Source organism: Papilio polytes, unplaced genomic scaffold (genome assembly GCF_000836215.1).
Source record: "Papilio polytes unplaced genomic scaffold, Ppol_1.0 DF824158.1, whole genome shotgun sequence".
NCBI lineage: Eukaryota > Metazoa > Arthropoda > Insecta > Lepidoptera > Papilionidae > Papilio > Papilio polytes.
The window spans coordinates 278,287-303,465 of NW_013525046.1; the positions used below are offsets into that span (position 1 = coordinate 278,287).

General features: G+C 38.6%; 2 protein-coding genes across 2 annotated transcripts in view; one reads left to right on the forward strand and one right to left on the reverse strand.

Annotated features, from left to right (window-relative positions):
* The window catches only part of LOC106111467 (14-3-3 protein epsilon), a 13,591-nt gene extending 13,267 nt beyond the window's left edge, over window positions 1-324 (forward strand). Inside the window, exon 6 of the mRNA XM_013293586.1 lies at window positions 247-324. Within this exon, the coding sequence (XP_013149040.1) occupies window positions 247-324 (78 nt within the window). The remainder of the gene's footprint in view (window positions 1-246) is intronic.
* Window positions 325-1,895: 1,571 nt separating this feature from the next.
* The window catches only part of LOC106111469 (ubiquitin carboxyl-terminal hydrolase 32), a 37,945-nt gene continuing 14,661 nt past the window's right edge, over window positions 1,896-25,179 (reverse strand). The window contains exons 7-27 of the mRNA XM_013293587.1: window positions 20,811-20,999; window positions 19,540-19,697; window positions 18,721-18,861; window positions 18,572-18,656; window positions 17,964-18,106; window positions 17,128-17,354; window positions 16,461-16,587; window positions 15,884-16,009; window positions 14,756-15,007; window positions 13,883-14,072; window positions 13,163-13,277; window positions 11,515-11,642; window positions 10,796-10,950; window positions 9,135-9,388; window positions 8,180-8,398; window positions 7,538-7,734; window positions 7,077-7,183; window positions 6,590-6,724; window positions 5,807-5,992; window positions 4,825-5,250; window positions 1,896-4,475 (exon numbers count right to left, since the gene is read on the reverse strand). Coding sequence (XP_013149041.1) covers window positions 4,221-4,475; window positions 4,825-5,250; window positions 5,807-5,992; window positions 6,590-6,724; window positions 7,077-7,183; window positions 7,538-7,734; window positions 8,180-8,398; window positions 9,135-9,388; window positions 10,796-10,950; window positions 11,515-11,642; window positions 13,163-13,277; window positions 13,883-14,072; window positions 14,756-15,007; window positions 15,884-16,009; window positions 16,461-16,587; window positions 17,128-17,354; window positions 17,964-18,106; window positions 18,572-18,656; window positions 18,721-18,861; window positions 19,540-19,697; window positions 20,811-20,999 — 3,815 coding nt within the window. The 3' untranslated portion in view covers window positions 1,896-4,220. The remainder of the gene's footprint in view (window positions 4,476-4,824; window positions 5,251-5,806; window positions 5,993-6,589; window positions 6,725-7,076; window positions 7,184-7,537; window positions 7,735-8,179; window positions 8,399-9,134; window positions 9,389-10,795; window positions 10,951-11,514; window positions 11,643-13,162; window positions 13,278-13,882; window positions 14,073-14,755; window positions 15,008-15,883; window positions 16,010-16,460; window positions 16,588-17,127; window positions 17,355-17,963; window positions 18,107-18,571; window positions 18,657-18,720; window positions 18,862-19,539; window positions 19,698-20,810; window positions 21,000-25,179) is intronic.

Genomic DNA, 25,179 nt, shown 5'->3' on the forward strand with positions numbered 1-25,179 from the left:
CCCACACCCCGCTCCTACTCTACTCTAATATTATAAAATAACTATAGTACCACGTAAGTCCCAGCCCCGCGAGCGCGAGTCGCCTCAAATCTACCAGTTACGTATACACTCCATATGTACTACTTGTTTTGATATATCGAACCTTTCTTTTTCTATAACGATTGTCTAATGTTTAAGAAAAAAAAATTAGTACTTTGGTATCGCATTTTAACTGTTCGTTCTTAAGAATGTATTTGTATGGCGAAGGCGCCCCCGCGCGCCTTCCTGCGCCTCCCCGCGCCTTCCCGCGCCATCGACAGCTACTCTCTAAAGTGGGAATTGTAAATTTTCTAAGTATTTTGTACCGCGTGTCAGCGAGCGCAGCGGGGTCCCGCGCATCGCAACATTTGGAGTATTCACACTTGATTGCTTTAATTACTTACGAGTATTGTGATAGAGATTTTGTATATTTAATTTATTTTTAATTTCGCATACTTGTCGAGCAGTCGCAGCAGAGCGTCGCGGCACACATTCCAGGCGCGTGCCCGAGTAAGATATTAGCGATATACTTATTTGAATTGTAATATTGCATATATTTTTGTTAATTTATCCACAAAATAAAAATACTGATGCAATTAGCCTTAGTGTTATGCAATATTGATTTATGTCCTACATCTACATGCAAATTTATTGTAAATGACAGTGTAAATCTAATAATAAAATTCAAAAGTCCAATGTCTTGTTTCATTTATCTCATCGGAAAGGAGAAATCATATCATCTATAAAGAGAACCAACGATTGACAGCCCTAGGGGTCTAGACCCTAAATGATTGATTTTAATAAGGCAACGCAATACTAGTGTTGTGCATATTAATATCTACGTATTAGATACTGGCTGTTGCTCACGACTTCGGTCACGTCAAACTAAAATATAGTAAAAGACAGCCAATGTTACAAACAGATTACGCAGCAGCAAGATTTTATGAAATCGGCCCAGTAGTTGAGTTATTTCAATACATACAAATCTTTTCTCTTTATAAGTACATATATAATTTAATCAAAAAGTAACCGAGGATGTGCCTCGACACTAAATGCTTGACCGATTTCGAAGTGTGAGATGTTACATTCGTATTCTTCAACACAGTGTGGCAGGAGCATTTTAGGGAGGATAATTAGTTTTACCTCTATTATCGATCTTCATAAGACAGATTTGAGAATCTTTAATCTATGGTATCCGTATCCCTTTAAAAGTTTTGGTTAGGCAACTATACCATTGAGTTCGGAACATTAATATCTTCTTTTGAGTATTTTCATCTGAAAACTTGAGGACAATTGGCCTCTACTTTGTCACCACTTTAAAGCAGGCAAGTGGAAATCCCTTCTGCAAGGAAAAAGATAGGCAACATCCCCCACCTTAGAGACACATTTACGTTACGTACTATCGATTGGGGACAAATCAGGAAACTCGATGAGGACTTGGCCTCCAAAAACTTACCACTTCAGAGATCAATTAAACATAGCCTTGCCAAGCGGTTAGGCAACCCAGTTACATGTTTAAAAACGTGAAATTTCATATAATATAGGTTTTATCAGGAAATTGATGAGGCTAGGTCAAACCCTTAGGATCTCAAGTTATACATCTATATGCAAATTTAGTGTAAATCTGTTTAATGTTAAAAAGCGGAAAGATTTGTATTTTTTTGGATTACTGTATGTATTTAAATAACTCAAAAACTACTGGGCCGATTTCAAAAGTTTTTTCACCTTTTAAAAGCTACGTTATCAGTGAGTAGCACAGACTGTTTTTTTACTAAATTTTACTTCACACGTACGAAGTCGTGAGCAACAGCAAATCTGATAATAAAATGCAAAAATCCATTGTTTATCACATGGGCAAGGTTGAAGAAAAACAACAATTGATACAAAATATCGTTTATTGCACAGGGATATTAAATATAACAATAAAAGTATAATTCCAATATTCGTATTATTATGACAGCGCGGTTTGTGACAAGACACTTTGTTCGAGCGAGTCCGCGCTCACCCAAAATAAATTCGTAAAGCTTAAAAACTTATTTACAATTAAATTAAACTATTAAATACATTTGGATAATTACTACAGATTCATTCGATGTTACACGATTTTTATAAATAATTTAACTTTACCGACAAATCAAGTATTTTAAGCAGTTTTAAAAGGAATTGCAAGTCCCGCCTAAACTAATCCGAGATGCTTTGGTATTTTGGACAAATGATTTGAACCGCAGATGGCACATACATCTAAAAATGATCACAACTAGACTAAAAATTAATTATAAATACAATTTCTGTACCTTGCGTAGCACGGAATGGATGCGCGCAAACAGATAACCTCTAAGTATACGACTGGGTTTATTAAAACTATGTTATTTGAACTAAAACAGTCCAGAGAATGTTTTTGTAATAAAATTTGAAGTCCTTTTCAAGCATACAAGGAAAATCATTTTTTTTTTTCAAACAACGCGCATCCATTAATAATATCATAAACATATTCACAACTTAGCTAACGCTGTACGCGGACGTCTACTGTTGCCAACATTCAAATTAGTATTACAGATAAGATATTACAATTTTCCTCTCAAATATGACCTAAGAATTTACCAGATAATACTGTTCACACTTTAAAATAATTTATGCAGTTGGCAACACTAAACATAGCGTAGTTTGGTAATACCAACATAAATTAACAAACTTAAACATTAAATTTAATTAAATAACAAAAATAACTTACCTAGCAAAGCATTATCTTAGAGTTTTGAATATATTAATAGATGCCGTGGGTGCTACATACTACACATACAAATAAAAACTCCAACCGATCTTTCCCTTCTGCATTATTCAATCGTATGTGTAAATGGCAACACCGACACGAACTTATTTTATAATATATACAATTGACAAAACTAAACTGCAAATAATGCCACCATTATGAAAACAACATTCTAAATAAAATAACCAAAGATGTCAATATAATAAATAATATAAGGTGCAAAATTAGACGGAGCTATAGTTAAAATAATTAGTGAATTCATATGACATCAAACTACATTACAAACAATCATTCAGTCTGTACATAAAACTTTTTTCCCATGTTTTTGGAGTCTCAATTAGACATGTTGAACATTTGACCCGGTTCTAACGTTCAGGTTTGAGCTATGGCTCAATCAGCTCACGGTATATGTTGATAGAAACGCTAATCATAATCATATAGATACAAATTGATCTGTGAATCAGTTGACTGATCTGTAAATCAATAATTTCAGTTGAGTAACACATAACTAGTAATCGACTGGTCCCAACTTATCTATCGGAATGTTTATGTTCTACACCTATCCCGCTCTATCTCATTGAAGGGAAAAGAGACTGCAATAGTATAAATCTAATTTGCCGCCAAAATTACATTTACATTTTTTTTAAAGCAAAATCTATATAGAAAATATAGTAAAATATAATGTTTTTTCTATTACATTTGTTTTTTTTTTTACAAGCCAAGCTAAATAGTGCCAATAAGAATATTTTTTATGTAAATTTTGATATTTATAATTTGATATTAAGCAAGTGCAAATTCAAAAATCTTTTATTTTACAATTTTATTTTTAATATTACATTTATTTTGTTTTTATTTAATTATTGTACTATCGTGAAATACTGGGCAGTTTACTGTTTATTTTTTTTAGCTACCAATATATCGTAACAATTACATCAATTGTAAATTCTACATATACATCAGTTTTAAATATATAAATAGGATACAATGTTAAAATCAAAACACAACAAAACAATTTTTATTTAACTTAGCATACCAAATGATTTAAACAATTTGGTAGTCATAGTTAAAAAATAGACAATTATATTTGTGTTTCGTTTATGCCTGGTTCACACGTGGGCAGGACAGTTGGACAGTACGCGGATGACACTTGTCCAGTACCGGTCTGTAGCTTAAACTCAACTGTAAATCAACTGGCACTACTGGGTAATTTATACTAATATTATAAAGGGGAAAGATTTTTTTTTTGTATATATTGCAAAAACTATACAGCCGATTTCAATTCTTGCACCTATAAAAACTTTATCAATGACGTAGGCCATACTTTTTTTATTATTTTTTAATTCCACACTGATTAAGTCAAACAGCTAGTACAATCTATGTCTGTCGCAACTGTCTTACTGTACTGTCCAAGTGTGAACCGTGCATTATCAGGTCATGCGAGTACACACATGTTCCGCATATCATCATCTTCAGTGGTCACCGCGGGTGGTGTACCATTCGTACTTGCAGGTAAATATCGCGAGTATTCCAGTCCAGTGCGCTCATAGAACAGTAAGTAAGCGGCCGCTGGCTGCACCTCGCGCGCACTGACCGCACGACACGAGCTGTCGTTGTAGCAGAGCCAGGCTCCGGATGGGTTGTGTGCGTACGCGACGTAGTGGCCGCCGTGCAGCTGACCGGTGTGTGACTGAGATAAAACAACTATCTTACTCTCTCTAACATAAGTAAGACAGAGACAGCAATAGTTTTGCTAACGCAGCGGTACGACGTAAATGTATGTATTTTATCTAAAAATTTAAAACAAAAAGCGCCCCTATTTGTTTTAAGGAAATGATGAGCAGAAGACAGTATTTAGCGGAGAAAAGAAGGTTAAAGAGGAAATATGATATTTTGGTGATTTTCTCTCATCAAAAATGGCGGCGTATATGTGATTGCGTGTGTCTATGGGTAGTAGTTAATTCGCTATTTCGGCGAAACCAAGTGTCCAATAACATTTTTGCCAAATTAAAAAAAAATAATAGATAAGAATAACTCACCACAACAGCATACAGCTTGTACTTCAAATCGAAGGGGTCCTGGTCCTTCTCCAGATGGTGCTGGTGGTAGTCCACCAGGTTATCATCAGTGACAGGAGTGGCTGTCAGGCTGGTGGACTGCAGCCGCGCACGACCCTTCACCTCCACCGACTCCCGTCTTCTTTCCACATTAGCTTTACTTCTAGAATCTTCTCTACTATCCTCATCATCGGAGTTCTCGCTCTCTGTCTCCGATATGGGACCTTCAACGTCCACGAACATGGACCTTCGCCTCATGGTCTTCAGCTCGCGATGCCTGAGGATGGTCTCCTGGGGGACGGAGGCGAGGTACGGCGTAGGATCGAAGTCTTCGAAGGGGAAGTTGACCACTTTCTGGGATTTTATCCATTTGTTGTTCACGTATTGGAAACGTTTGAGGTGGACAATCTGTTAGAAATAAAATATACCATAAATTATCCTTACAATCATTGTTATAACGTTTAAATATACATCTCTAGTCATGTGTAGCCGTTACATTTCGGCACCTTCAGACTTATGTTTAGAAAAATTCTGTTACCGGCAAAAACTGTTAATTTTTCATTACAGTTATGTGTACGTTTGCGTATGTACACTTGCATACATGTGTATATACGTACGTGTGCATATGTATTCTTGGGCGCACGGTATGGACAGTTTTTCGGAGGTCTAATTTTAGTTCCTTCTCCTTTCCACCCTTTTATTAAGAGGAAAGGATGGGAAGGAAAAGTGGATTTGACGGTGGAGACGCATAGGAAGGGGAAATATCCTCTTTATGTGCGTCTCCTCCTCCATCAATTAAGGGTAGGCAACGCATCTGCAATTGCGGATGTGTATGGGCAGCGGTTGCTTTCCATTTCGGTGGCCGCTTGCTCGTTTGCCACATTATAAAAAAAAGTCGCGTTCCCGCGTGTGTATACGTGCAGCAGTGCAGCAGTGTGCAGTGTGTGTGCAGTGTGCAGTGTACCAGTATGGGCGGCGCGCGCCACAGCTGCAGCTTCTTGGTGGCGGGCTGCGCGCAGCGGCAGTGGTCGCAGTGGTAGCGCTGCTCGAGGCGCTCCTCCGAGGTGAAGGCGGCCAGGCAGCTGGCCAGGTCCACCGGCCGCGCGCCCGCCGCCCCGCACTCCGACACCGACGGGTGCTCCACGCACGCCTGCACACATTATATTCACTAACAAACACCTTTTATACTCATAAATAAACCACATTTGCTAATATATTAATACTTTTAAGAGAACTGCAGCATTTCGCCCCCCTTTAGCTTAACATATTGTGCAATGTAAAACTGTATAATATATGTAGGGTTGGGGCGATAAAATAAACATCTACATCAACTTTAATTACTTTATATCTCACCCTTAATCCTATTATAACAAGATATCGTTTTTTACTTCTTTTTTTTTTCGTTTTTAACATAGAAATGGTTATCTTTGTTTATTTCTACATTCACTCCAATCAATCATATGTCAGTCAAATCATTCACCCTAGTCATCGTTTAGAAACAACTTTCTGACATCTTCGTTTGGGAACACGCACACATCCCACATGTATATAAGTTGTACACAGTTTATAATGTATACAAGTTGTACTCAGTTTATAATGTATACAAGTTGTACACAGTGTGTAATGTATACAATTTTATAATTTTATAATGTATACAAGTTGTACAAAGTTTATAATGTATACAAGTTGTACACAGTTTATAATGTACACAAGTTGTAGACAGTAGTAGGTGTACAGGTGTACAGACCCTCTCCCTGGTGGCCTGGTATCGCAGATGCAGCGCGGTGGGCTCCCAGTCGATGGCGAGCAGCAGGCCGCGCCGCCGCGCCGCGCGCAGCGCCCCCATCGACAGGTACGACACCTCGCCGCAACCCATCTCACCCTGAAACATATGGAAATTATCATTTTTTTATAAATACAAATATGAACAAGATATTATCGTTTAGGTGTACATGGAGGAGACGCATAAGAAGAGGAAATATCCTCTTTATGTGCGTCTTCTCCGTCAATGAAGGGTAACGCATCCGATATTTCTAATGTCTATGGGTAGAGGACGTTTCGCCATTCTGGCGGATTCAGGTGGGCACTTGCTCGTTTGCCACCTTATAATATTTATAAAAAAAAAAAAACAAAATGTAACAAATTGAGAACAGCACCAATCATCGACGACCATAGATATCTGCAATATAGTTTTCTTGGTAAATATGATTCAAATGTAAATTAAAATGCATTACCGCGGCATCACTGGCGTGCCGGGCGCTGGACTGTCGCTGCAGCTTGGCGCGCGCGGCTGGAGAGCCGCCCGCCAGCGCGCATCCACTGTCCACTGACACCTGCGACTCTGCACAACACAAACTGCATTATATACTGAAACACGTGAATTATATTAGCACAAACATTAACTAACGGTAATCGCTTCTCCAATCACCTAAGGGACTTTTTTTTAGTATAGCCATAATAAACCAAGCTGGCCCAATGTAGGCTGGTTAACTTCACCAAATATCTATTGAAAATATATTGAACTGATGATGTTTCTCCAATCGGTAAACATTAAACTGTATCCAGCTCGAAGGACCATTTTACAATTACAACAATTTATTTATTAATTTAGCAATAGCTGTAGTTAATCGAAAATACTACGTGTTCTGTGGGATTTCAGTCAATATTTATAGAACTTGGCGCATTAGTATCTCACCGTATATATGCGTGTCTTGTATGTCTGTTTGCATGTCTGCCTGCGTGTCCGTGTGCGTGTCAGCGAGCAGCGGCTTGTGGTCGCTGGGCAGCGCGCAGCCGCGGCAGAGCGCGGGCCAGGCGCACAGCGCGCACCACGCCCCGGACCCGCACACTAGACGCAGCGTGAACGGGAACTCGTATCCCAGGCTGTCGTCACTGAAATATGTATTTGATTTATTTGATATAACTAACGTGATTATTACGCGAATTTAAAAACATACTTAATTAACATAAGTATTTTGCCAGATTATTTTTACATTATCATCGAGATCTTCTGTAGTAAATAAGATGAAATGGACATGAACAGGACATCTGTGGGCTTATAACTACTACTTTAGGAAAATTTCAAGTAGTCAAAATTGTCAATCATCATTTATATGTGAAAATTCCTTCTATTTTTATACGATAAAGTGAAAAAGAGCCTGAATTTATCAAAATACGAAGCGACAGCTGTCCATAGACTTCTTCCCTTAATCGACAGATGTGTATAATGACGATTACCCCTTCCCATACTTTCGTTATAAAAAAGGGTGGAAAAGGGATTAAAACTAACCTAAAATTATTAAATATAACTGTATATATAATACAAAGTATATCTGACCAGTCGGCCGCGTGGTTGGGCAGGTCCCTGTGTGCGTGGGGCGTGTGGGGGGGGCGCGGTGGGCGGGGCGACAGCAGGCGGGCGAGCTGCGCCCAGACGCGCGCGTACAGCTCGCGGCCCGGCTCGCCCGCGCGCACCGCCACCGCCAGCGGCACGCCGAACAGCGCCGGCCGCACGCGCTGCCACGGCAGGAAGAACGCGTCCGCGCGGCACTGCTTCCTACCACAAATATATACAAGATAAACAACACTGCTGAGAAATTTGTATACAAAATTAAAATTAAAATTCTTTATTGATCCAAAACAGTTTTGTAGTCAGTGGGAATCTGTCTCTCAAACTAGTAACGACTGTGTTTCAGGAGGCAGGGCCTTCTTTTAACGATTAAAATACGTTATATGTGTAAGGTATCAAACATTTTCATACTTAATTTTATAAAATTTAATGCCAATCTATATCTGTACTAATATAATAAAGCGTAAACACACACTACTGCGTGGCATAGGATGTCAGCAATCAAAGTATGTTTTTGAATAATTCTCTGTTTAACAAAAAGCCTTACACTTACGACACACTTTAGGCTATTATTTTTAACGCTTTAAAATTTAAGGGGTTAATAATTGAAAAAAAAAAACCCTTCATGTGGAAATGGAACCATAGACTTCAAACTACCAACATAAGGAAGCAAGGTTGTCATGGTAACGGTAATTATTATATTATCTAATGTTGACCTTTGTCGTCATTTGTGAATTTAAATGTTGACATTAACAATTGTAAGTTTTGCAATACCACATTTACATAAAACATGCGTGAAGAGTAAGTAAGTTATTCTGAATTTTGTCTAAGAATTATTGTAACGATGGATAAGTTCAAGTTAATTCAATGTACCTTATTAATAAGTAGTAAAAAGGGAAGATTTTTTTTACACATAAGAAATCAAAGTCTTTCAGCCACTCACCTATGCACTGCAATCAAATACTGTATAGGAGGTCCATCTATCTCATCCATCTTGTACATATCGGAAGGGGAGGAGGCGAACTTGACTTTGGAGAGGGGCGGGGCGGGGGGCGGCAGGGTGAGAGAGCGCCGCGCCCCCGCGCCTCGCGGCAGCGTGTGACTCCGCCCCTCGCCCCCCAGCTCCGCCCCCAACTCCGCCCCCTGGCTGAAGGTGCTGGGCGGGCTCTGGGACATAAGAATTTCCGATCTCGAACGCTGAAAGACACATTTATAAGCAAGTCAACAAAAAGAAAGCAAATAAAATATAAAAAGCAACTCTATACGCGTATTTACAAGGTTTAATTTGTTTCAAGTAATAAACTACATTAAAATTAAAGCATTTGTCTAATTTTGGCAAAAAAAGTCTAGAAGTAAAAAGCTTTGTAAGATCTGTATTGTATTTCTAATGAAGATAGGCAAATAATAATTGTTTAGACAATGTAAAAATAGTTTTGTATAAAATATCTGTACATATTTATGAAGATATGGATATAAATACAAGACAGATCTTAAATTTGAACAGAAAACAGAAATCACCAAAAGTATGTACAGAAAAAAAATACAATAAACACTGCAGAAATGTCGGAAAAGAAAGCTAAATATATATTCGTACAAACAATTCCGACCAGCCTTGTTTTCCAACACCTCTTCAATATATTTTAAAACGCACAACATTTATGAGTTAGTAAACATTTAGTACCTTAGAAAAAAATTCAGCAACATTAAAGAAATTTAGGTTATAATTTCCAACAAACAAAATATTGCCGATTAAATTCTACAATACTAAAAGGTCAGTCTATAATTATTAAAACACAAACACAAACACAATTTTGATCCGAAATTGAGTAAAAAAAAAAACAACTGGCAACACTACAATGTCTCAGACTTTTTTAGTCTGTATTTCCTAGCGTTAATCTGTGATATTAAATGAATTAAAAAATGTCTACAATATGTTATAAATGGAATGATATTTGTGAAAAAATAGAAATTATTTTATTTGATTGCAGAAATCATTTAATTTACCTTGATTTTCGGGATGTAGACGAGGCATTTTAAACATGGCGGACAAAGTCGAAATATATTTAAATATAAATATCTGATTAATAAAAAAAATTAAGTTTTATCTGACAATTTCCTAATAATTAAGAAACGTTATATCTATGGTAGAAAACTAGAAAGAAAATTCTTTTTTCAATTATAAAATCATTTAAAAACGAATACGGATTAGACACAAAATGGATATGAAAATATGAAGGAATACGAATTGCATTAAGTATTTATAATAGTAATTTCTGTGTTGAAATAACGAAATTAATAAATTTAGTTGTCAATTTGCATATTTCTAATTTTTCATACAATCAAAGCATCGATACAATCTATACTTATAAAATAAAGAGGAAAGATTTGTATTTTTGTATGTATTCAATTCACGTAAAAACTAATGGGCCGATTTGAAAAATTCTTTCACTTTTAGAAAGGTAATTTATCTGTGAGTAACATAGGCTATTTCTTAATTTGACGCGGGCAAACTCGCGAGCTACAATTAGTTTATAATACAATTCGTAATCATTCATGTTTCATGCGTGCATGCGTGCGTGTTCGTGTATGCGTGCGTGCGCTAACCTTGAAGCAGAAGAGCGCGGGCATGCAGAGCGAGGCGGCGCGCACACTCACCGAGCCCGCTGCCCCGCCCCCGGCCCCCGCCCCGCCGCACGCCGCGCCCCCGGCCTCGCCCCCGCCTCCGCCCCCGCCGCACCACGCGCCCGTCTCGCCCCACTCTACATCAATAACACATCCAATTAGCCCCCTTTGCTATATTCTTGAATATAGTAAAATATAAAATTGTATAGAGATTTAGGTCGGATTATCAATGTTATCCCCCGTCATGTACTATCGCGGAAATTCGCGGTGTTCCACTTACAGAAAAATTGTCTTGTTCCTTACGAGACAAGCTCCGCCTCTTTTTACAAATAACCAATCAAATAACAGTGAGTTTTGCAAACGAGGAGATAATAATAAAAAGTTACTAGCAAAAGTTGTCTTAATACATTTAAACCGTTCAAACTATAGTTTTTTAGATGGAACACCGCCAGATAACCCGAATGTACTATAGATAAATAAATTGTAATTGATTACTAAGACAGCATTCATTACTATAAAAAAAGTGGTTTAAACTAATCTATACAAATAGTACAAAAAAGAAAAGATTTGTAATTTTGTATGTATTGAAATAACTCACTACTGGACCGATTTCAAAAATTCTTGGACCATTAAAAAGCTAAGTTTTTTTTAATTTCACGCTGGCAAAGTCGCTGGCAAGGTAGTAATATATTAGATGAGACCATGTGTGCCGTGCTGCGGCGCTGGTATCTCGTAGACGAAGAGCTCCGTGGCGCCGCTCGCAGTCAGCTTGGCGCCGTCCTCCGGCAGCCGCGAGATCGTCGCCCCCGACACCAGCGCCACCAGCATACTGCAAATATACAATATTACTATTATAAATGCGAAAGTTTACATGGATAGCTAACATCCATCATATCTGTAGTATATATGAGGGTATCTAATAATAATAATAATAATAATAATAATAATAATAATAATAATAAAGTCATTTAATCCATTCAGAAGGCAAACATCATACACTTAATTACACAGTTGACAAAAATAATGACGGAGGAAACGAAAGTTTTACAAACAACAACAAAATATATACAAATACACAATAATAAGCATCAATCAAAAAAATCATAACCTTTAATATTTTTTAAACTAAGTTTGCTATGCTGAATGGATAAGGCCTTTACTCAGCTATGTGCTTATTACAGTATAGCAATAAGCGCTGGTATTCTGTAAAAGCCTTTTGTGGCAGTACGTTATCTCAATATAATGTTCAGTGGTAGTGCCCGCTTTAACATGTTAGCAGTGCAGGGCCGGCACGTCCCCAATACCACGACCACACAGAAGACAGGCGTCAAATGGACGCAATTCCGTGTTTCGTCTGATGAGTGTGTACCCTTTTCTTATAAGAAGAGGTTGGGAAGAGGAAGTGGATTTGACGGTGAAGATGCATAGGAAGGGGAAATATCTTTATGTGCGTCTCCTCCTCCGTCGTATAAGGGTCGTACAACGCATCTGCAATTGCGGATGTCTATGGGCAGCGGTCGCTTCGCCATTTTGGCGGTTTCAGGTGGCCGTTTGCTCGTTTGCCACCTTATGTTATAAAAAAATATATATATATGAGGGTATCTCAATGTAATGTACCGGCCGCTTACGCATAATAAATTAGTCCATTACCAACCGCCGTTTCATGAACACCCCTACATTACATTGGGACGAGCTAAGCTCACGTGACGTCATCAGTTCAGCAATTTAGACTACAAACTTTAGTTTTGTTGAACGGATCTCGATGATTATAATCTATACTTAAAAATAAAGAGGAAAGATTTGTATTTTTGTATGTATTGAAATAACTCAAAAACTACTGGGCCGATTTTAAAAATTCTTTCACCGTTAGAAAGGTAATTTATCTGTAAGTAACATAGGCTATATTTTTTAATTACACGCGGGCGAAGTCGCGAGCAACAGCTAGTAGATGATAATCTGGAAGAACACATAGGCTACTCACTTTGGTTTTCAATTCCACGCGAACGAAGTCGCGGGCGAAAGTTGGTTAATAAATCGAAGTTCTTTCCGACAAAATATATGTAAAACATAGGCATAGACAATTACATAAAAACGGATCAAGACAACTAAGTTTTCTGATCTCAAATTATGATAGCTCACTAGCGCCATTTTTACATTTTCTATATCCATGTAGATTTTATATATTTTCTGACAAAACTAACCAATAATTTCATTTCATCTTGACTATAATATAATACGGATCGTTTGCAATTTTTCACATTAATAAGAGGGCGCTAGTGAGCCAAATAGATTTACAAATTACACAGGAAAACAATAGAGATATTTCATAGTAGGGTAGGCAGAACTTACCATTCAGGTGGCAATCCGCATAATTCTGAGAGTTTCTTCTTCAAATCCAGATAAGTTCCTTCAGAATTCACTCGCAAACCGTATTTCACAGGAACCGAGCCATCCAATAATATAACTGTGGAATAAAACAATAGTTTATTTACATTTTTACGGGTAAATTAAAAAAACTTTTCTAGCAATTAACAATTCCTTGCTATAAAACAGTGGTAGAGGCAGCTTGAACATTTTTTTTACATAACAAGCGGGTACCTGAATATGCCGAAACGGCGAAGCAACGCTGCTCATAGCCATTCGCATTACAGATGCGTTGTCTACCCTTAATCGACGAAGGAGACGCACATAAAGAGGATATTTCCCCGTCCTAAGCGTCTCCTCCACCATCAAATAGACTTTTCCTTCCCATCCCTTCTCTGAGAGAAAATGGATAGAAAGGGAATTAAACCTCGGTCACCACACTCATCAGGCTGTACGCGGAATTGCTCCCACTTCACGCCTGTCTTCTATGTGGTCGTGGTTGCACCGGGCGAGCCGGCTCAATCGTGCGAAGATGTTAAAGCGGGCTCTACCACTGTTAAATATGCACGTATACGTACGGTACGTTCGCATACGTGCGTTTACGTACGTATACGTACTAGTACGTATACGTGCGGTACATACTTATACGTGCGTGTACGTACGTATACGGTCGTCTACGTACGTACGTATACGTGCGGGACGTACCTCTAATCTCGCACCGCACGAAGGACTCCATGGGCAGCGGCAGACTGAGCATGTTGAAGGTGTCGAAGCGCACAGACTCGTGTCCGCACGCGTCGCAGCGCACCTTCGACTTCAGCTGGCCGTAGAACAGGTCCGTCATTATCGAGTCATTGCTCGCCGTGAACTGCGCCCACGCCTCCGCCGCCAGCTCCTGTACAACACATTTATATGTAAAATCGATTATATTTTTATTACTGGAGATCTAGTTTTATCTCATTTTGGACAATAGTGAGAGAGGACTGTGTCTTAGAGAAGACCAAAAACAAAATTTCTCATACACGAAAAGTTTGAAAAAATAAAAGTCACTGATCTCTACAAGAAGGTCGGTAAAATATTTTAGATCATTTAGGAAAGCAAAAATGTCAGGTATCACAATTAAAGAGTTTGGTTTAAAAATATTTGGCATTAAAAATATTTTTCATAATAGTGATAAAAGTTTAAATTGCCACGACTATCGCCAATATATTATAATAACGCGTAAACACACACTTTTTTTGTTGCCTAAGATATCAGCAATTACAACATATTTTTGAACAATTCTTTTTTTAATAAAAAGCCCTACACGTAGGTCACGCTTTAGGCTACATATTTTAGAGCCATTAAACTTAGGGGGTAAATATTTTGGATAAGAACCCTAATGTGGGAAAGAGACCATAAGCTGCTGCCAACATCAAGGAAGCAAGATTGTCATCATGTCATTTTGACATTTGTAATTGATAATTTGACAAATGTAAACTATAAAATAAAATTTTCATAATTTCATGCGGATGAAGTCGCAGGGGAACAGCTTGTCTTGAATAAATGAGATGCAAAGATTATTTATAAACTAGTGACCTGGTCCGGCCTGGTGGGCGGGGGCGTGTCCACTTGCTGCGGGGGCGTGTCTGTGGGCGTGGCCGGGGCCGGGGGCGGGGGCAGTGCGCGGGGCGGCGCTGCTCGGTTGAGGTCCTCATGCAGCGCGTCCAGCAACCATGCTAGAAGTTCCTGTGCATCATGCTGCTCGCCGCCAGCCAGACCACGCGCGTGACGCGACACACACCAGCGCACGCGCAGCGGAGCTACCGAACGCGCACTGCACGACCACACCTGTACACAACACTTACTACTTTAGACCCAGAGTTAAAATAGTCACCTAGGGCCTGTCCCAGCACTGGCTGATACAGATAGCTTAAAAATGAAGTCACAAGGTAACAAAATCCGATATTTGCATCACATATTTTAAACGTTGGATTGTTATCAGACAATTTACAATTTGGTGGGTGGGCTCTTAGTGTTCGTAATAAAAACTAGATTAAAAAGCATCCTTAGTGATCACTAAACGGCTCTGAGTACGCATACAAATGATTATACTCTAATTCTGTGTGTCTAGTAGTTGTATTTAACTGATGAATGCCAGTAAAACATTTTTTTTTGAAGCAAAGATTTGTTGCACGCAATCACAATACCAGAACCATACAAGACAGGGGTCAAGAAGAAGCAGTGGTATTGCCCGCTTTAACACCTTAGCACGAATAGGCCAGCACACCCGGTGTAATACCACGACCACACAGAAGACAGGCGTCAAATGGAAACAATTCCGTGTTTCGTCTGATGAGTGTGGTGCCGGAGGCCTAATTTTAGTCCCTTTCTCTTTAACACCCTTTTCTCACAAAAAGAGGATGGGAAGAGGAAGTGGATTTGACGGTGGAGGATACGCATAGGAAGGGGAAATATCCTTTTTATGTGCGTCTTCTCCTCCGTCGGATAAGGGTAGGTAACGCATCTGCGATCGCGGATGTCTATGGGCAGCGGTCGCTTCGCCATTTTGGCGGATTCAGGTGGCCGCTTGCTCGTTTGCCACCTTATGTTATAAAAAAAAAGAAGCAATTCTGGATGAAGAAAGGGAAAGGGAAATTGGATTAGACAGTGAAGTAGACATCGTTTAAAGGATTCGAGATATGGTCCTTTGAGGCGAATACGTACCTCTTTGCAGAGTTCTCCGTAGCGCAGCGCGAGTGCGCCCTTAGTGCCGAGCGGGTTGGTCGTGTTCACCTCGTACAGGTGCATGCCAGAGTTGAAATAGCGGGTCAGGGGGCCCGTGTTCCACACCTGTAATGTATTTACGAATATATTTACATGGATATGAGAAATGTCCAGTTTTTCGATTCTTAGTTAACCTAAATAAAGGTTTAATCATAGTTATTTTTCCTTCCCAATCTTTTTTACAAGAAAAGAGTGAGCAGGGAAAGAAAGACAAAGAAAAATGATATCATCTTTCCGTGCTGCTTCCCATTTTCCGTAAAATAAAGGTAGATAACGCGTCTACAATTCCGAATGATAAAGAAAAAAACAATCGTCCTTTTGTATATAAAATGGGCATCATTAGAGTTATCGTGAAAGTATAACATCGAATTATGTTTGCATGCGTGTACGTAGATACGTGTACGTGAGTCTACGAGTTTGTGTTCGTATACGTGTGCAAGTGTATTCGCGTTCGTATACGTGCGTGTTCGCGTTCATGTGTGTTCGTGCGTGTTGGTGTTAGTGTCGGTGTACGTACGGACTGCAGCGCGGCGTTCATGAAGCAGGTGTTGCCGAGGTTGTGCAGGCCGGTGGCGCCCGCCACGTCCGGCGCGGACAGCGTCTCGCGCCGCTCCACGCCGCGCCCGCCGCGCCCCCCGCTCATACTACGATAACACATTTCAATCATAATCACTGAAGGGTTACACTTCGTTGATACACACAGTAGAACCCTGATGAGTTAAAGTCCAAGGGAAAATATTTTAAACTGTAGAGGTTTTGGGCTTCGATGGGAAGGGAACATATTATTTTCTGAAGTTATAGAGGTTTTTAAGTTATCGAGGTTCTTCTGCATCTCTAAAAACATATTGCTATTGGAAAGGAAACATACATTTGTTATAATTTTATCTTCAATTTTAACGGAACTTTCATTTTTTTATCTTATTTACTTCGCTATCATTACGCTACTTGTAATAACACTCCATTCCTAAATCAGTTTTATTAACAGAAATCTGATAATTCCTACACGAGCGTTTCCAATACCAATCTAATTAGAGGACGATCGTGTCCGTTTCCCCTTCCCTATAAAAATAAATATGTTTAATTCTGTTATTTTAATATTGTCGTTGAACTACTCGAATTGGGATGCATTTAGTTTGTGTAAAACTAGGTAATTCAGTGTTAGTGCAGTGTTTGTGTAGTGTTACCTGAGGGCACCAATCTCCTCCGGCCAGGTGAGGTCCGGGTTGCGCAGCTCCAGCAGCAGACGGGAGCGGTCCCGCTCGTGCAGACGCAGGTCGTGCAGCGAGGGCCGCTCGTCGTCCAGCAGCAGCGCGCCGCCCGCGCCGCCCGCGCCGCCCCCCGCCCCGCCCACCGACCACAGACGTACGTCCTCGCGCGCCAGCCCCAGCGCCTCGCATAGGAACTCCGTCACCTAGGCAATGTTATAACTAACTATTGTCTAGATGTGTTTTATTGGAACCTTGGTCGTAGGTGATCATTCGAGAATGACAAAGTAGTTCTATGTTGCAGTAACACTTTGGAGGCATAGGTAGAGTTTACAAAGGTTCCGGTCTTGTAAATTTTAATTGGTCTGGTAATGCATAATCCTGCCTTCCCCCAAAAGGGCAAGGTTTCTTTGGGAGATTTCCCCTCATCACCAAAAAAATGCGTGTTTTATTACAAAACATATTGAATTTTAAAGATTGCGATAAGCTAGCAATTGATGGTAAATTGTCAATTTAATTTTCGCCCGCGACTCCGCGTGGAATAATAAAATAAGTAGCCATGTGTTCTTCCAGACTATTCTCTACATCTATGCCAAATTTCATCAAAATCCGTTCAGACTAAAAACTCTAACAAATTTCCATTCATACATCTAAACTTTTGAATTTATAATATTCCTAAGTTAAACTTTACTTACTAACTTATTTGCTGCGTTGGCGCTGCGACCCAAAGTGGGTTTTGGCCTTCGACACGAGAGAGCGTGTCGAAAGCCAACTTAAGTTGAAGTTTACAGGGCGTTTATAGGGGTTAGTATTACCTGTCTGACGGTGGCGAGGCGGGAGAAGGCGGCGGTGTAGGCGAGCTGGCGGTCGGGCGGCGCGGGCGCGGCCGGCACGCTGCTGTACAGCGCCGCGCCCGCGCCGCCCACGCCCGCGCCCACGCCCACGCCCGCGCTCACACCTACACACATCAATTCCTCAGAATACCCCCCAAAGGACTTGAAAACCCTAAGTTACTACAGTAGGGAAGACTAGCGGTGTGCCACCTTTAACGACAGAGGGTTTGTAGCAAAATAATATATGCCACCAACACACAAGAATCAAAATCACATGTATTTACTCTCGTAATTCAGTAGATTTTTTTTAATTAGTTGTTGGTCACTAGACACTACCAAATAAAGAGTTAAAACAATTGCTTGAAACATTCGCGACGCGGCATAAAAATCAATACAGAAAGAGCCTGTCCCACTGGCTGATAGAGGCTCAGATAGCTTAAAAATGACGTCACTGCAACAAGACAACAACTGTAACAAAATCCGATATTTCTATCACATTTTACACGTTGGATTGTAATGTGGAACACCGCGGATTTCCCCGACTGTACAAATATGCCTAAATTGCAAGATTAATTAGAAAATAAACTCACGCGGTGTACTCGGTACGTGGCGGAGAATCTTTAACTGCAGCGGGTACAGTTCCATCTCGACATCAGAATTGGGTGGCCTGATAACCTGGAAGGAACATCTATTAGCTTACTGTAATTTGCACTAAGCGGCGAATCTGAGTATAAATTACCTGTCTGGGCAGGGGGTCTGGTCCGCCGTACCAGAGCGCCATTGCCCGCCATAGCGAGTCGGGCAACAGTTCGAAGTCCCTGTGCTGGGCGAGAGTGACGTCACGTCGTAAATGCCCGCCTTCTCCCGTCAGTGTCCGAACCTATACATAAATACTAACTTAAACCAATCACTTCTGCTAAAATCAAATAAAATATCTATGGTACAAAAACTTGTTAGTAAGGAGTTTTTCACTGAATTTATGTAGGCATATTTTATCTATGACTTTTTGTAGTCTGTCATTCGATTTGTATTCTCGAATGTTGTAAGTAGTCTTGGGTAAATGAGCTCAAACTAATGATCTGCAGATCAGCTCACGGTTATAGGTGAATCATATCAGTAAAGTGTCCCACAGATCAGCTCAATTTGTAACTGTATAGAGCTATAATTGAATAGAGTTGCAAAGCACCGGCTTGTTCGCAGTTCGTCAGGTACCATATAGTATTTGACCTTGAGCCATTAGCTGATTATTTAGTTGTTGAGCCGTAGCTCAACGATTCAAGGTAACCTTTTGAATCGATTCGAAGCTGATATATAAGAGTATTGTAAGTCTATGATTTTAACTTGAAAACGTGTCGTGTCCATCCTTCAAAACAATCACAGGGTGATTCTTAAGAGACAGATCACAACCTTTGTGATAATAAACGGCATTTATTCTTTAGTGTAAAAAAAAACAACTTTTAAACTATAGAAAATCGGGCAACATACTTTGTGCTCAATTAGCTATTGACGTCTCCTTGTGATCCGTCAGTTAAGAATCAACCTGTATAGTGTAGTGTACCTTTAGGTCGTCTCTTGCCAGCAGACGCCTGTTGTCTATAGGCCCGGGGTGCGGCGGCGAGCGGTGTGCAGGGGCGCTGCTCACCCCACTACTGCTGCCCGCGCTGCCACTGCCTAATGACGACGTCTCCGCACGCCATAGTAGGGACCCCATTGATTCTAATATGTACAAATAAGTTTGTACTGTTAAAAAGCTACGTTATCACTTAGTAACACACTATTTATAATTATTTAATTCACGCGAACGAAGTCGGGAGCAACAGCTATCTCATAATGTACTTATCTAAATTATTTCACTCTTATAAGTATGTATCATAGAATTTTACTAATATTATAAATGCGAAAGTTTAGATGGATCGATGTTTATTAGAGTTTGTAGTCTAAACGACTGAACGGATGTCGATGAAATTTGGCATAGACGTAGAGAATAGTCTGGAAGAACACATAGGCTACTTTTTTATTCAACGCTGACAGAGTCGCTTACGATAGGTAGTTATTAAAACATTCTTGTACCATCAATGAAACTTTCTATAACACAAGTTTCTTTCAAGTCTATTGAAATAACATAGTTATAGTTTCTTGTAGAATTATCGCTAGATGTAACGTAATAGAAGATTAATGAGCTCGAGGTATTTACGACATTATTGTAAATATTACAAAGTTGATGAAATTAGATAAAAATAAATTAGATCGCCGATAAGATCTTGATAATAAAATTAGGTTACACGATTCTTAATACTTTTTTGCATTCCAAAGGCATTTTAATCTGTTTATATTAATCTATACTATTATAATAAAGCGTAAACACACACTTCTTTGTTGCCTAAGATGTCAGCAATTACAGCATATTTTTTAATAATACATTTTTTAATAAAAAGCCCTACACTTGCGTCACGCTTTAGGCTATATGTTTTAACGCCATTAAACTTAGGGGGTAAATGTTTTGGGTAAAAATCCTAACGAGGGAAAGAGACCATAAGTTGCTGCCAACATCAAGGAAGCAAGTGATTGCTAAGGTTTGTCATGTAATGTCATTTTGACATTTGCTATTGATAATTTGACAAATGTAAACAATAAAATAAAATTTTCATAATTTCAAGTGTACCACTCTTAGGGGCTGCCTCACCACTGTCTGATAGAGGCTCAGATAGCTTAAAAATTATTTCACCGTCAGATAAGGCAAGAAAATCTGATATTTCCATCACATATTTTACACGTTGGATTGTTATTAGACAATTTGGTGGGACAGGCCCTTAGACTTTGGTTATTTACCTGTAGAGTTACTAGTGAAGCTCTCATCACAGACGATAGCGTCATCTATAGCACGAGGCGTGTTCCGGCAGCAGTTGTCCCCAGCCGCCGTGTACGCCGCCCATGAGGCCCACCACTCGCTTCCCACAAGGTACCAAAACTGGCCCACGGAGTACCCGCGAGCTGTTTCACGTCGTAGCCAGCGGATTACTGCAAAAAAAGGTATGGTTTTGAAACCAAAAGACAAATAATAGAAGGATAATGGTCTTTGGTTACTAAGTCATGCTGCCATTTTACTAAGTAACTTATTAAGTAAGCATCAAGACGGCTGGTTGTTAAAACACATGTAATAAAAAAATTAACTAATATAAATGCGAAAGCTTAGATGGATGGATGTTTGTTAGTGACGCTAAACTGCTAAACGAAACTCGATAAATTGGCATAGATGTAGAGTATAGTCTGGAAAAATAAATAGACTAAGATTTTTATTTAATTCCAAGCGGAGTCGCAGACGAAATGTAGTGTAATAATTATACTAGTATTTATAATGTTTAATTCCATATTTCTACTACCCTTTAATAGGACATGTGCGTCAACAAACGTCGTTGACCTATAGATTTAAATTGGTCCTGTCGAGCACGATTCGTACTATCTATCAATTAGTATTGGGGGCGCGTCACGCGTGTAACCTTATTGTTTGTTTGTTCCAATTAGTGTATTGTGTACATCGATAACATAGTTACGGTAACCGTGTAGTTTATCGTTGAATAACCATTGTAAACTACCGTACTCACACGTTATGTGACAGCTAAGGAAACATAGACGTAGTATAAGTATTCTGATATTGCTATTAAACAATGACAGTAAATAACGTTGCAAAAATTCGATACTGTTTACGAACAATCAATTTAAAGTATAATGTTAAGTTATATAACACGTGACTACTCGCGAGATACTAGGACAAACAATTGAATTACACCACATTTCAAAATCCATCAGTAACTTTAGAGCGTGCCCACACCTTTGACTAAACTTTGTCGATTGTTTCACAGCCAATTCAACTGTTTAGTTGCACAACTAAATATCGAGTAGTGTGCTCCTCCATATGAAGTCATAGGAAGCAAAGCGCCACTAAACAGTTGTGCGATAGTTTACTCAAAGGTGCATGCTCTTAGTCTTCACGACCTCGCAGTGAAAACCGAAAAATAATCTAGCAACCGGACATATAGGATTCACCAAACATTCTATTGTTTATTTTGTCAAATGTACATCATAATCATACTAATACTAATATTATAAATGCGAAAGTTTAGATGGATGGGTGGATGAATGGATGGATGGATGGATGTTTGTTAAAGTATGTAGCATAAACGACTGAACCGATTTCGATGAAATTTGGTATAGATGTAGAAGATAGTCTGGAAGAACACAGAGGGTACTCGCTTTTATTTCTTTTAATTCCACGCAGACAGAGTCGCGGGCAATAGCAATATAATAAATGTATAGTAATATAGTAAATAGTAATATAATAAATGCCAAAGTTTAGATGGATGTTACTATATTTCTCCAAAAAGACTCAATGAACCTTCTAAAATTTGCCATAGATGTAGAAAGTATAATAGTTTGAACACATAATCAAATTGTATCTTTTTACCCCGGAAGTAGTCGCGGGCGACAGCTAGAATTCTTTTTGTCAATATCAATTTAGTTCCTCTTATCCTGAGTGTGTCAATTATTATTTGATCTCAATATTACCAATACGTGTGCTTAAAAACTAGAAACATAGTAATGATAAGTTATCAATTCAAATTTATCAATGTAATCGAACTAAACATTAAATATCAAGATAAAGTGAATTTTTATAATAATCTATTGAAACATACTTAATATAAATGCGAAAGTTTAGATGGATGGATGTTTGTTAGAGTTTGTAGCCTAAACGGCTGAAGGGATTCCGATGAATTTTGGTATAGATGTAGAAGATAGTCTGGAAGAACACATAAGCTACTCACTTTTGTTTTTTTAATTCCACGCAGACGGAGTCGCGGGCAAAAGCTAGTCCTTCATAAAGAAAAATTTACATGAAATTATAATTACGATAAAACAATGAAATGATAACGGAAATGCATTCTTTGTGCAGTTTGATAAAATTGCTGATAGATATATTTTTTGTTAGTGATAACAATAATCCTATTTTTTAATATTTGTCTGTCTGTTCGCGTTGCTTCCGGGTAAACTCCGATACTGTTGGATTTTGACAAGACTGACGGGAATATAACTGATTTCTGCGGGAATGTTATAGGCTATTGTTTTATTAATAACTAGCTTTCGCTCGCGACTCCGTCCGCGTGGTATTAAAAAAACCAAGTAGCCTATATGTTCTTCCAGACGAACCTCTACATATATGCCAAATTTCATTGAGATCCGTTCAGGAGTTTAGGCTACAAACTACAAACAACCATTCATCTAAACTTTCACATTTATAACATTAGTATGATTTGCTACCACCGTTGGTAACATAATATAATTATTTAGTATTACTATATTCATATCTTTAATTTATTAAAAAAAATAAAACATATTATATAAAAAAATAGAAGTCCACCGGCTGCGGAAGCCGATGACTCAAGCAACCAGTGGTCAGGGCTGCAGACACAGGAACCTCCTCACTATTCGTGCAGTTTCCAAAATAACCGCCTTTTGTATCGGGCCCTTAATTCATATTATTATGAAAAAGCTTATCGATTATTGCTACTAAATATAAATTGAAGTCAAATTTAAGACATGACATTTTTGTTTAGTTAAACGAATTAAACATTTATTTGTTTTCCAGTCTTACTTTGTAATATATCTTAAAAGTCTGACAGTCAGGGTTAATATAAATATATTTCTATACTTATAAAAAATTAAAATACAACGTCACTCTTAATGCTTTTTAAATAAACTTGAAATTATCATCCGTGAATATTTATTAATTCAAATTTTAAATTAAAAATTCCAAGGTCCTTTATGTTTCCGTATTTTATGAATGACAAAAATAAAATCGCATTTTACGTCTCGAGGAAGAATTATAAATGAAGTCGCGGGTAAAAGCTAGTATAAATGTAGACAAACAGCTATCTTTGTAAACATAGCCAATGTCGTCATACAATTATGACTATATTTAGCTTCATATTTACGCTAAACTATTGTTATCTTGCATTTAAATTTGCACAGCCTTATCCCAGATATGAAGGTAACGAATACTGATTACAATTAATACAAAGATATTCAAATATAGATGAGAAACTATGACACTATCGGACGATTTTTTTTAATATAAGATGGCAAACGAGCAAGCGGCCTGAATCCACCGAAATAGAAAGCGACCGCTGCCCATAGACATCCACAATTGCAGATGCGTTACCTAACCTTAATTGATGGAGGAGGAGACGCACATAAAGAGGAAATTTTCCCTTCCTATGCGTCACCCCCACGGTCAAATTCACTTTTTCTTTCCTATTAAGAAAAGGGTGGAAAGAAGAAAGGACTAAAATTAGGCCACAATTTAAGCCCTTTCTTTTTAACACCTTTTTTATAAGGGGAGGATGGGAAGAGGAAGTGGATTTGACGGTGAAAGTGACGCATAGGAAGGGAAAATGTCCTATTTATGTGCGTCTCCTCCTCCGTCAATCAAGGGTAGGCAACGCATCTGCAATTGCGGATGTCTATGGGCAGCGGTCGCTTCGCCATTTTGGCGGATTCAGGTGGCCGGTTGCTCGTTTGCCACTTTATATTTTTTAAAAAAAACAACAGTTGTGCGATTGTTGTTTTGCAGTTGCAAAACAATCGTCAGTCTCACAAAATAGCTATTCAACTGTTTAGTTGCACAACTAACAATCGTGGTGCGGACTTATATATAAGCTCATAGGAATCAAAGCGAGACTAAACAGTTGTGCGATAGTTCAGTCAATGGTGTGCACGTTCTTACTTGAAACAGCAATCTGTTGGTAAATTGTCAAAACCTAAAATAAATGTATTTCAACTGTTTGTAGATGCCATGAAATAGAATATTATAAATGCGTAGTTTAGATGGATGTTTGACGGATGGAAGTCAAACTAAATTTGATCCAAACAAGGAGAAGCCTCGACTATAAACAAAATTCATGTATCCTCAAACTTCTACGTAAATAGGTTAAAAAACCGTTATACTACCTGGTTTGTATACAATTTGAAATTCAATGTTACCAATTTAAATTTCAAAAAACGTTCAACGGATATGGGAAGAAAAATATAAATATTTCAAAACTAAGAATCAATTTAAATCAATACAAATGTTAACATTCAGAAAATAGAGTATGTTTAATGCATTGTTAGAGTGGTTTCCACTGTTTTAGCATTTGTTTTACGG